Source organism: Onychomys torridus, chromosome 8 (genome assembly GCF_903995425.1).
Source record: "Onychomys torridus chromosome 8, mOncTor1.1, whole genome shotgun sequence".
Taxonomy (NCBI): Eukaryota; Metazoa; Chordata; class Mammalia; order Rodentia; family Cricetidae; genus Onychomys; species Onychomys torridus.
Window position 1 is genome coordinate 41,543,851 of NC_050450.1, and position 12,449 is coordinate 41,556,299.

General features: G+C 46.7%; 2 protein-coding genes across 3 annotated transcripts; both read right to left on the minus strand.

Moving 5' to 3' along the window:
- Positions 1-1,872: 1,872 nt before the first annotated feature.
- Leap2 (liver enriched antimicrobial peptide 2) lies at positions 1,873-2,946 on the minus strand. Its single transcript, XM_036197791.1, has 3 exons — positions 2,723-2,946; positions 2,428-2,564; positions 1,873-2,148 (listed from the first exon to the last, which is right to left on the minus strand). Exons 1-3 carry the CDS (start codon positions 2,864-2,866, stop codon positions 2,112-2,114), a joined length of 318 nt encoding a protein of 105 aa, XP_036053684.1. The 5' UTR covers positions 2,867-2,946; the 3' UTR covers positions 1,873-2,111.
- A 5,836-nt stretch (positions 2,947-8,782) lies between these two features.
- LOC118589505 (cytochrome b-c1 complex subunit 8) lies at positions 8,783-10,710 on the minus strand. Of its 2 annotated transcripts, XM_036196840.1 has the most exons (3): positions 10,626-10,710; positions 10,369-10,535; positions 8,783-8,986 (listed from the first exon to the last, which is right to left on the minus strand). In XM_036196840.1, the coding sequence occupies exons 2-3, from the start codon at positions 10,520-10,522 to the stop codon at positions 8,892-8,894; spliced, it is 249 nt and encodes an 82-aa protein (XP_036052733.1). In that variant the 5' UTR covers positions 10,523-10,535; positions 10,626-10,710; the 3' UTR covers positions 8,783-8,891. The 2 variants fall into 2 exon arrangements, with proteins under 2 accessions (XP_036052733.1, XP_036052732.1); XM_036196839.1 differs by having other exon boundaries at positions 10,369-10,665.
- Between the last annotated feature and the right edge of the window lie 1,739 nt (positions 10,711-12,449).

A 12,449-nucleotide genomic window follows, 5' to 3' on the forward strand; every position in this document is an offset into this window, starting at 1 on the left:
AATTTTTAAGAAGTTGATTTTCAGAAATGTCCGCATGCGCCTCTCTCCTCGCCGCCGTTGCTCAGCTAAGCAGAACTCATCCTCCTTAAACACGGAGAAGCTCTCAGATGAGTGTGGACAAACTCCCACCCAGAAATCCTAATAACACTTGGCTTTGATCTTGCTGCTTCTGTGTTAGGTTTCTTCTCAGCTTTTAGCCACTGGGGTTCCTGCCTGTTCTGCACCTCTCTGGAAGACGTCAGTTTGGAGTGCTGCCTTTCAAACCAAGGCTTCTGTGTTGTGGGCTTGTTGTCTCACAGGTGTCCCCATTGTGCACACACCGGAACATCACGGACACGAGCAGGCAACGGTCCTGGGGGTGGGGCTCACCAACAGCGCTGGCTCACTTGGCAGGGCCTGCAAAGGCCACACTTGCGGGCCAGATGCCCAGTTGGTAAGCACAGTTAGGGAAATTTCTACCTAGCCTCCGTTTTGAATGATTTTGAGAAATTTTATATATGGAGGATGGAAATTCTTATATATTTATTGAAGATCTTTTTATTTGAAATGAAAATCATTTGGTAAATAATGGTTTGCTATTTGGGGAGGGTTCTGGAGGGGAGGTAACACGATTGATGAAGTACAGGCCTATTGCCTCTGCAGAAAGGCGCTGTGGCTGTTAGGAGGCCTTCATCTTGTACATGATCCAATCTTTGTCTTATTTTATCCAAAACATCTAAGCATCTGACACTTTCAACCAAAATTTCAATTGTATACTGTGATTTTTATTTGTTGCAATACATTAAATTTCAGAGGTACTTTGGGGCTCAAAAGCTAGAATTTCTAAGTCAGTATGTGCATTTCACATAATAAGCTGTTAATGGTGAGCAAAGTATTATATACTAACTAGATTTTCCACATCTGTATAGTATATTATATGTATTTTGTGGTATTGAGATTATAGAAAGTTTAGAGTGTCAAACATGCGTTTAATGTGTATTTTTAAACAAATTTATGGCAATTAAAATATTTGGAAACAAGGGTATCACATTTCAATTTGTAAAACTTTTTAACTCTACTGTGTCATTATGATGCTTTGTATAATGCCAAACCATAGCTGGAGAAACTAAGTTTAATAAATATCAGATAGCTTTTCTGTATAACATTCATATGCATGTGCTCTCACTTCTTCAGCTCCCACTGCGACCTCCTCCTGGAGTTGCTCTTTGTGTGTCACTCTGTAAAGGTTCCACCCCACCAGCACAGGTCTCCTTGTCTGCTCACAGAAATTTTGGACTTGTGGCTATGGATCCTTGTCCATCAATCGCAATTGTCCTGCACCATTGGATCTTCAGTCCTTTATTTATGCTCTAAGACATAGGCTATTATTGTTCCATTCATTATTTATGTATACTATTTATTTGTTGGATTTTGTTTTTCTGAGACAGGGTCTCACTTTGTATCCCTGGCTAGACTGGAACTCATTATATAGACCTGCTGGCCTTGACCCAACAAAGATCTACCTGCCTCTGCCTCCACCTCCCTGGTACTGGGATTAAAGGCATGTTCCACCATGCCCAGCTTATTGTTTTATTAAATCAGACTTTTCTTTGGTTTCTGTTTTATGTTCATAAGGCTATAGACAACTTTTGCACATCCTCAGGTGGCACATGCTGGCCTAAAGAGTTCTTTGCAGAGCCAAGAGCCATGATCTGATGTGCTGAGCTGACTGGTATTAAGCTTGTGTGTTGTTACCTGTCATGCTCTGTATAAGATTCTTTGAAGAGTGAATGTTTTCCACACCCAGATGGAGCAGCACCACCTGTTAGATAGTGCTGTGTCCAGTAATGTATGAAGTGAGTCAGTCAAGTGTCAATTCCAGACTGCCAGAATTTGGAGTTGAGACATTTAATAGTATTTGTAGAAAAATAAACTCTGACAAACTTAGTTATGTCTATGTACAAACCAACAACATTCTAAGAAGAAATGGAGACCAGTTTAAAGCAAGCATCTGTCTTTAAATATTAAAAACACAAGATTGCTTCACTTAAGTATCTCCAGCCAAAATGCAGTTAACCAATATTCCATAGAACGGAGCACTGTTGGAGTTGACTTTTCCCCTGGTGTGAACATCACTCCTGGGCCACACTTAAAGAACAGCGTCTTTTTCTAGGGGGAGGGGTGGGAGAAAAGAAGTGTTTACGATCGGATGTAGACCTAAGGAGCCCCAGGCCACTTCTGCAGCCTCCACTGCCCCTGGTTTCATCTGCCCAGTGTTAGGAATCTGAGTGGTTCTTGGCTGTCAAGGAACATGGAACTTGGAGCTTCATCCCTATGTAGCCCCCCTAACCCCTGTCTCAGCTTTACCCTTGGATCTCTGTTTTCTGATCTCACCTCCTGGCTTCCCAGAGCTCTTTTGCCCACCCTGCACCCAGGTTTGTCAAATACCTGCATAGTCTTGTGATACACTCCGAGTCATCCCGACATGAAGCGCCAATGGGCCTTAGGGAAACCCCTCTCCAAAATGGGGTCATTCTCCGGAATCTTTTTGCTGAACGCAGTTCTGGTACTGGGGAGCCACTGACCTGAAGAGCAAAGGCATATCCACTTCAGGTGGGGAGGCACCTGCCCTCTGCTGCATACCCAGGTTGCAGGGGTTTAACAGCATTTCTCAGGGCTAAGTCCAACTTTGAACTCCACTGCTGCTACTATGTCCAACACACACATGTATTTCCTTTCTTACCTGGTCCAGCAGCAGCAGGCAAGTCATGAGCACTGTGAAGAGTTTGAGCAGTAACATCTTGGCAAAAGGAAGATGTTGGAGCCTGAAAGCCAGGGGGCAGTTCCCGTTTCCTTTTATAGACTGACATCTATCTGCCTTTCTCATGGTTGCCAGGTGAGGTAGGGGCAAAGTTTGTTTGTAATCAGGATTGATTTAATAAGTTAATGTGTACCCAAAGAATGTAATCAAGGGCTACACTTCAGGCACATTGCACTTACTGATCCCTCATCTGGACTTTGATGATGTTGCTGGTCTGGACCCTTACACCCATCTTATCAGAAATCAGCATTGTCCGACTTCCCTCTGAAAGCCAGGAACTTGGCCATACTTCTAAAATGGCAGGCTGGGGGTTTAACAGTGAGGGCAAGTATGATGTCCTGGGTTCAATCCCAGAACCAAGAAAAAGTCCTAAAATACCACTGTGAGATGGTTGTGATCAAAATAGGATTCTTATAAAGTCTTCAGAAGTAATGTTGACCCCTGAGTTTTTCTAGGCAAAAAAACAAAAAACAAAACAAACAAACTCCACTGACCTGCTGTGTACAGGCCATTGTATGTGGCCCTCTATTCCTTCTGTGGGGTCCTTAAGCAGACAGTCACTCTACATTCCAGTTCCCCCATTCATAAAGAGGGGCTGTCATCCTACCAATCTGCACCACCATCTTAGTGAAGACCTGGTTGTGAAGAACTCAAACTTCCTCCAGGATACAGGCAATGTACTGCTGCTTGAACCACAGATGAACTGAATGAATAGATTTTTGTTTTTAAGAACACGTGAGTGAGGGGGTAGCAGAAACTCTTAAATCTCTGTCATTACAGCTTATGTACTGACAGTACCAAATGAATCCATGGGCTCTATCCTTAGTAGTTAACTGGGGCTTCGGCAGAACACTTCCTTCCAGCAGCCTTAGCAGCGGATGTTAGGCTAAGTCTGAAGCCCAAACATCCATTGGCTTTAGTAGAAATCTCTGTGGGTTCCTAGATTAACACTCAACTGTACTGAATGTGAGTAGTTATGGGGTACTACATGACAAGACCTTTGATTTTGAAAACATCTCACAACATAGCCCAGGCTGGCCCAATTTCACAGTCCCACCTTGATCTGGGACGTGGACCACCACACCCAGCCATGGGTGTTTTAATAAGTTTGAGGGAGAAAGCTGAATTCAAAGTCAGGACATGTATAAGAGCTTAGCTCTCTCTGTGACCACAAAAAACCACACACACACACACACACACACACACACACACACACACACACACATTACAAATAGATTCTCCCTGGTCTGACATCTCACTGACAACCCTTCCCAAGGCTCTTCTCATCTTCGTGATTGGACATTTGGACAAGAGCCTGCTTTTGTTTCTTTGTCCCAAGCAAAGATGGAAAGACTGCTGCTGTGCCAAAGGTGGCAGCATGGTCAGCTATCCCAAGGCAAAGCAAATGTAGCTACATGCCAAGGGAGAAGTGTGCTGCACTTCAGAGCTGGGAAAGGGTGGGATTTAACTGCAGATCTGTCTGCCCTGGTTCCCGTTCTCTGTAGAAAATGGAAGTCTACTTAAAAAAAAAAGAAAGAAAGAAAGAAAGAAAGAAAGAAAGAAAGAAAGAAAGAAAGAAAGAAAGAAAGAAAGGAAAGGAAAGAAAAAAAGAAAATGGAAGTCTGGCCGAGCAGTGGTGGCGCACGCCTTTAATCCCAGCACTCGGGAGGCAGAGGCAGGCGGATCTCTGTGAGTTCAAGGCCAGCCTGGTCTACAGAGTGAGTTCCAGGAAAGGTTCCAAAGTTATACAGAGAAACCCTGTCTCAAAAAAAAAAAAAGAAAGAAAGAAAGAAAGAAAATGGAAGTCTGGTGGGGACCTCCACAGTACAAGAGTTGCTGAGTAGACAGCCCTACCAGTTCAGGACCAGTTCAGCGCCTCCCCTGCCCCATGAGGTTATATACTGAATGACCTCAAGTAGGAGCCTAAATGGGAACTTGTGCAGAGTTGGGGAGAAGCTCTGCAGTGACCCAGTGAACATTGAGTAAGAACACAGATGTGATTAGATAAGCAAGACTGAACAACGTGATGTCCTAGCACCAGTTGGGTCTGGGACTCAGCGCCAGTCTCTCCTTCACCAGCACTCAGTGACATCCAAAAGATGGCTTTTCTCCCAGCCTCCCATTTCTGATTTCCTTTTCCCTGAGCAAAATCAAGGTAGCCTTTTGTGTTGTTTCTAAAGCTCATCACAGTCCAGTCAAGGGAAGGAGCACAGGAAAAAGATCATTAGTTCTCATGAGTACAACACTGTTCAAGGCCCCCAGATTCAAGCCACCTGCAGGCCAGTTCTCTTTCCCAAGGAATGACTTGTTAGGGGCAAATTACTAAACATATAAACAAAACCTGTAGTTGTTTTTAACGGAAATGTGGGAGCCGGAAGTTGTATTTAAAGGAAAAGTAGCCCAGTGGTCAGGTATTTGTCTAGTATGTGCAAGGCTCTGGATCTTATCCCTAGTACTAAAGAGAAAAATACCTCCCTCAGACTTTGGGAGATGAAGCAGCATGTAAGCCCGTGGCAGAATTGACACCTGTCATCCACAGCCATGGTACACCTTTCCTGTGGAAAACTACACTATGCCTGAAATTCAAACAATGCATCTTTTCTCTCCTGGCAAGTATATTGTTAATGAATGAAGAGCTACAAGCTCCTTCCTCTAGTTCACAGGCCTCAGCTGCCTGGATTTCAGCCGTAAGGCAAGACCTCTTGACCAGGAGCACCAGCTGCAGACTGCAAAGTCTGACCACAGGCCAGCCCTTCCCTTTCAGGGTTAGTCTTCTGTTCCGACAGTGAGATGAGAGAAGGCCTCGGGCCTCACGAGCACATCAGGGGACTCAAATGATTAATTTACAAGAAGAGAAAGACAAACAGGTTTGCTAGCGAGAGTCTGCTCACTCCAGGTATAACCCCAGGGATATTGAGGGAAAGTGCCAGAATGGAACAGAAGAAAGGGTAGAGACACACCCTGGATGCACGTATCCAGGGTGGAAATGGGATCATTAAGATTTGGCGGTAATGGGACACTTTTGTGTTGTCCCTGAACAGGGGGTGCCTAATAGAAGATGAAAGACTTGGAAATGGAAAAATGTTTCCAGGTAAAATTTCAACAAAGGGTCAAAGTGCATTTGTTTTTTGGCTGGAACTGGCAGGTGTCTGGGCCTGTACTAGAGAGGCCTATGTCCTGACTACAATACCAGCAGAATGAAGAGAGCTCCCTTTCCAAGATTGCAGCCCATGTGGGGGCAGGAGCATGGGCTTCTCCAGAAGGAATCAAGTGGAACAAATGGTTGCATCACCACAGACGAAAGAGTGGTATCAGGCTGTGGGTATCTAAGACATGGGCCCAGAGCGCTATCTCTGTCCTTAAAAGGCTTGACTCAAGGAGCTAGGGAGATGGCTCAGTTGGTAAAGTACTTGCCACACAAACAGGAAGACCTAAGTTCAGATCACCAGCACCCACATAGCAAACCAGGTGTGGCAGCAGCTCTGCAATCCTAGCATTGGGAGCTAGAGAGGGGATCCCTGAGGCTCAATGGCCACCTCAGCTAGCTTGAATCTATGAGGTTCGATGCCTTGTCTCAAAAAATACAGTGGAGAGTGACAGAAGATGTCTAATGTCAACCTCCTGCCTGCTCTCACGTGTGCGCACAGACAGACAGACGGACAGACAGACACACACACACACTGTGAACGGGGCGGGGTTGGGAGATTCATGTTGTCTTCTATGAATCTCTACAAATAGAACAAGTCCCTGAAGTGGCCCTGGGTCCTACATCATGCAGAGTCAGTCACTGTTTGGGTATCCCTCACACAGCTGGGCCCTCTGCCCTCAAGCTCAAAGGGGAGATTATGAGGCACAGGCTGAGCACAGCCTTTAACCACTTCAGCCATCAGCAGAGCGCCTGACCATCAAAACACTTACAGCAGCATCCAGTCAGCACTCACAGGGTAGGGGGCTGGCTCTGCAGGAAAGGTTCCTGCCATCCAGGTTCCTGTTTGATCCCCGGTGAACTCAGATAAAGGTGCAACAGAGAACAGAGGACTGGCCTCCCAAAGTTGTCCTCTGACCTCCAGATGTACACCGTGGCACATGTACACACACACACAATAATATATATATTTAAAAGGTCAGACCAAGAGGTTCATCTCCTGCTGTGGGCTAAGAAAACTGAAGTTAGTCTTCTGAGCTGGTGTGTCCAAAGAGAAGATGGGTGCGGCTATGCAGCTATGTGTCCACCTCCTCAGGGCCTGCAGCTTTCCTTTCTTATTTATTTATTTTTTTTTTCTAAGTAGCACTGGCTGTTCTCAAACTCCTGTAGACCAGGCTGGCCTCAAACTCAGAGATCTCCCAAGTGCTGAGATTAAAAGTGTGCTCAACCAAGCCGGATGGTGGAAGCGCACACTTTTAATCCCAGCACTCGGGAGACAAAGCCAGGCGGATCTCTGTGAGTTCAAGGCCAGCCTGGTCTACAGAGATCCAGGGCAGGGACCAAAACTACACAGAGAAACCCTGTCTTGAAAAAAACCAAGGTAGTGGGGAGCATGTGCAACCACCACCCTGGTTTTATTTCAGATTTTTTAAAAGATTTTATGTGCATTGGTGTTTTGCCTGCATTTATGTCTGTGTGAGGGTGCTAGGTCCCCTGGAACTGGAATTACAGGCAGTTGTGAGCTGCCATGTGGGTGCTGGGACTTGAACCCAGGTCTTCTGGAAAACCAGCCAGTGATCTTAACCGCTGAGCCATCTCTCCAGCCCCTTACTTCAGATTCTTTGTGGTTTTTGACAGGGTTTCTCTGTTGTAGCCTTGGCTGTCCTGGAACTCACTATGTAGACCAGGCTGACCTCAAATTTGCAGAGATCCGCCTGGCTCAGCCTCCCGAGTGCTGGGATTATAGGCGTGCGCCCAGCTGTGTTGACGTGTTTTATAGACAAGACATTAAGACTCTAGAGTGACCATTTGAGGCAGTGCTTCTCAACCTGTGGGTCTCAACCCTTTTTGGGAAGGGACTGAACAACCCTTTCACAGGGGTCATCTGAGACCACTGGAAAACACAGATACTTATATTACAAACCGGCAGCAAAAATCATTACATAGTAGCAATGAACATAAAGGGTCAGAGCACTAGGAAGGCGGGCACGGGTATCAGACCATCAGACACATTTCTCAGATCCTGCCTCCCTGTCCATGCAATTTACAGATTTCCTATTGTTGGAAGTCATTTGCTGAGCATTTTTGGCACTAGCTACCAATCAGACATTGCGTTGAGTCGCTAGTCTGCAGCAGGTGTCCTTAGGTGACTGGCAGGGCCAGAAGCTCAGGACTGCCAAGCATGCCCACTCTATCTTCTCTAGGTGAAGAGAAAATGGGGGCATCCAAAGACTCTGTAGTCTTTTCAGACTTTGTGGTCCACAAACTAAAAGCCACCGCTGGATTGGCTCCATGACACAAGGCCAACCATGGTCCCGACTGACACCTGCTGTAGCAGCCAAGGGATTGTATCATCTCCTTCCACAGCTGAAACCCCTCAAGCTAAGGCCTTCCTTAGGGAAGAGCAGCAGCAGAGCACACACTGGTACCTGGCTCTACCAACCTACTGTCATGTGATTCCGAGCAAAGTACTTCAACTGTGATTCCTCATCAGCAAGGAGAGTCTAATGCTTACTTCAAAGACTGCCGTGAGTTAAAAGTTCCTTAATGTATCTAGGAAGAACACCTGACATCCTAATCACAGTGTCATTACTAGACTTTATAGTTATAATGGGAACAGAGGGTTAAGAGCTGGCATTCCAGACCCCATTCAGGACTTGTGCTGGGAAAGGGATCATCATGACTTGAATATTTGCTTGTAAAACAAAATGAAACACGGTTGGGCCAGGCACGATGTTGAACATCATGACTTAGGAGGCAGAGGCAGTCAGATTTCATAGGCCATCCAGGTACACAGAGTAAGACCTTGTCTCAAATAAGCAAACAAAGTCACAACAGGAAAGCCCATAAGTAGTTTATTGTGTCTTCAAGACACTACAATGTAGATTCCTCTCCCAGAGAAGGGTCTTTCAAAGGCAGGGAACTGGCATCCAGATGCATTGCTGCTCACTTGTCATTTTCGTACATGGCTGGATTCTTCCTTTTGGACTGTTCAAACTCCTGGTTCCCCCATGTGTAGATCAGATAAAATGCTACAAATGCTGTAAGAATCAAGACAGCAGGCTGTGAGCACAGGACACAATCCCTCAGCTCTTTTTTTTTTGGGGGGGGGGATGGTCTATGTAAACCAGACTGGCGTCAATCGAGAGATCCACCTGTCTCTGTCATGCACCAGTTTTGAGTTTCAACTATCCTGCCTGCCCTTCTATTTCCCTAGCTTCTAACTTTTTTGTTTGGTTTTGGAGATAGGGTTTCTCTGTGTAGTCCGGGTTGTCCTTGAACTCAGGGATCCTGCCTGTCTCTGCCTCCCAAGTGCTGCGATTACAGGTGTCTTTAGTTTTTTGAGACAAGGTCTCACTATTTAGCTGCTTGTCCTGAAACTAACTATGTAGACCAGGCTGGCCTCGAACTCACAGAGATCTGCCTGCAGCTCTGCCTCCTGAGTGCTGGGATTACAGGCGTGGTGACTGCCCAGCCTTTGCTTTTCATATTTTGTGAGTGTTTTACCTGTACATATACATACATGCTTTGTGTACCACATGCATGCCCCACGACTGAGGTAATAAGAGAGTGTCTGATCCCATAGGATTGGAGTCACGGGTGGTTGAGAATCACCATATGGGTGCTGGGAACGGAACCAGATCCTCTGAAAGAGCAGCAAGTGCTGTAAACTGCTGAGCCGTCTCCAGCCCTATGTTTTTGTTTAGTTTTGAGACAAGCTCTCACTATATAGCCCTTGGTAGCCTGAACTCTCTATGTAGACCAGGCTGGCCTCAAACTATGTAGCCCCACTGTCTTCTTCCTCGGGAACACTGGGACTAAATGCAGGCATCATCACGCCCAGAAACTACTTTTAATAAGTGGTTAAAAATGGTTACAATTACACATCCATTTTGTAAGCAACCAAAATAAAGACGTCAACCCAGAAGATTTGGCCCTGACTTTCCTAGTCTCTCTCCTACTTAACACTAAATGAAAAATTGCATGTGATAACCGAAGATGAAATTCACCTAACATAAACTTCGCCATTTTAAAAGTACATTTCCGGTTGCTTTGCTGGCGCATGCCTATAATCTCAGCCAGCAGTCCCCAGGATAAGGCAGTAAAATCCCAAGTGTGAGGCCGGCCTGGGTTGCACAGCAAGATCGGGCCTCAACCTCACCAAATTCAAGTGTACCTTCCATGTGTTCCTGGCATATTCACAATGCCATGCAACCGTCAGCACAATCGGTGCACGGCTAACACAAGACATTATTGCATCAGCGCTTCATCACTGATAGTGGACAGCGATGACCTCAGAGGGAGACGCTGGAGTCATCCAAGTGACCTTAGGCCAGTCATTTCGATATGGGAAGAACCCCGCGTCTGTGGAGGATGTTGGAAGGAGAGCTGCACGTCCCTCCCCCGCCCGCCCCGCACTCACGCGGAGCCACGCGCAGGACGCGCTCGCGAGTGCGGCGCAGCACGTTGGGGATGCCTTTGCTGAAGTAGTTTGGGAAGGCGCGCTGCTCAAAGGGTGACAAGCTGTAGGAGATCACGTGCCGCATCCGCACCAGCTTCCCAAACTCGCGGCCCATGGTGGCGGCGGCTCTGAGGAAGGAGGGCACAAGCGTGGCTTAGACCCACCGGGAACTCCCACTGCCCCGTACCGGCCCTCGGCACCAGGTCACCTCTACTTACACCGCGCTCAGCCGCCCGGCTTCCAACGTCACTTCCGGAAGAAGCGGAAGCTGCTCCTGGAGATTGTGAAGTCATTTCCGGGAACTACCATTTTCTTTCTGTCTCCAGGGGGAGACGCCGTTGACCCATCCTAAAGAGGCCTGGGTGGGCGTGGCCTTCCGGGCGGGTGGGAGTGGCCCGGGGCTTAGCGGGCAGGGGCGGGGCTAACAGGTGCAGAAAGAGGCATCTGGGTGGGGCTTAACGGGGCGAGTGTGCCATACCGGGACGTAGACGACGTGTGGGCGGGGCTTGGAAAGGAATGGGGTCTTGGTGGGTACGTGGTTCGGGTTTTTGCGGAGCAATGGGTGGGGCTTAGGTGGATACGTCGGCGAGGCTCAGGCCTAGAGGGGACACGGCGCGGGGCCTATAGATGCATAGGGCGTGGTTTATGGCAATGGGCGGGGCTTGGGAGCAAGCGAGTGTTCCAAGACTGGTGCTTTCTGCTCAGTGCCCAACCTTTCTCTGGATACCAGGGCTGGAAGCTGCCCAAAGATGAAAAAAAAAAAAAAAAAAAAAAGGAGTTTGTCCTCCTGGCTGTCCCGTAGCAGAGGAGTGTCAGGTATATGGGATCCTCGTAACCAAAAGGGTATCCAAAAGCTGTTGTCAGCCCCTCACTGACTGCAGTACGTAATTAGGGACATGGATCTAGGACTTCTGCCTCCCAAACCATTGGCACCCTGTAGACTTTTCGAGGGGCTCTTTCCACTCTCTAGGGAGCTGTTGTGTTTCCCTAAAGTGCATTCTCCTAACTGATACTGTCCTGTGGGACTCAAGGACCTTTCTTTTCCTCCCAGTGCCTGTAAAAGGGATGACTGGCCATACATAATCTGGCAATCAAACTGGGGCGGCTTGGCAGACAGTGAGCTCCAGTTTTGCAAGGGTTCAGCTTTATTAATCTGGCATTGCACAAACTGATTTTGTATCTTGTGTTATGATTGTGGGTTGACTTTCTCCCAGAAGAAAGTCACCTTCCGAGGGGCACTAGGGAGCCCCTCCTTTTATGGTGCCCTGCCCCTGGTTTTCCTAAAACATTATCTAGCCTGGTCTCAGCTCTAAGGCAGAAACACAAATACTTTAGTCAAGGACTAAAATACTCTGGTGAACTCTACATCTGGGTGGCTGGTTAAAAAATAAATAAGACTTTCATTTAATAGCACTTGCAGATATCTCAAAATCTTTCAACCACAGTATGGTCACATGAATTGTAGGCCAAAACAAGGATATCAGGATATTGTACTTTCTGTTACATTTTAAAATATGTATTTTACACCTCAGACGTGGCCAAGATGAGGCACACAGCTGGGAGATTCTGCAGGATCCGTGGCATGGAACATCCATCTGAGTGGGAAACTCTTCAAGTCTGTGATTAAAAGGCCTCCAGTAAAACCACATTGCAAAAAAATGGGAAAGGAACAGTATAGAAAGAGCAAAACAGTTAAAGAGGCACAGCCTGAAGAATTTGTGGTAGGAAAAGTACTGTAGAAAAAAATACTGGACCACCATCAAGTGCAAGATGCTGAGAACACTTGGGAGCCAGAAGAAAATTAGATTGTCCAGAAATAATTGAAGCATTTCTTAGTTCTCCAAAAGCTGGTAAAGCAAAAGATGGTACAGACAGGAAGTCTTCATCTGACAGTGAATCAGATGATAGCAATTGAGGAAGAGAAGAGTTGCTGCTGACAGACTCAGGGGCTTTGCCAAGGGTCCTGGTCCTGAACGAATAATCGGTGCCACAGCCAAAAGTGGAGAATTAATGTTTCTCATGAAATGGAAGGACTCAGAAGA

Coding starts and splice junctions, on each gene's coding strand:
- LOC118589505 (XM_036196840.1), bottom strand. CDS start 10,522: ATGGGCCGCGAGTTTGGGAAGCTGGTGCGGATGCGGCACGTGATCTCC. Junction 8,987..10,368: donor CGTCCTGCGCGTGGCTCCGC/GTGAGTGCGGGG, acceptor TGATTCTTACAG/CATTTGTAGCATTTTATCTG.
- Leap2 (XM_036197791.1), bottom strand. CDS start 2,866: ATGAGAAAGGCAGATAGATGTCAGTCTATAAAAGGAAACGGGAACTGC. Junction 2,565..2,722: donor GCCTGCTGCTGCTGGACCAG/GTAAGAAAGGAA, acceptor TTTGCTCTTCAG/GTCAGTGGCTCCCCAGTACC. Junction 2,149..2,427: donor TGTATCACAAGACTATGCAG/GTATTTGACAAA, acceptor CCCTCCCCCTAG/AAAAAGACGCTGTTCTTTAA.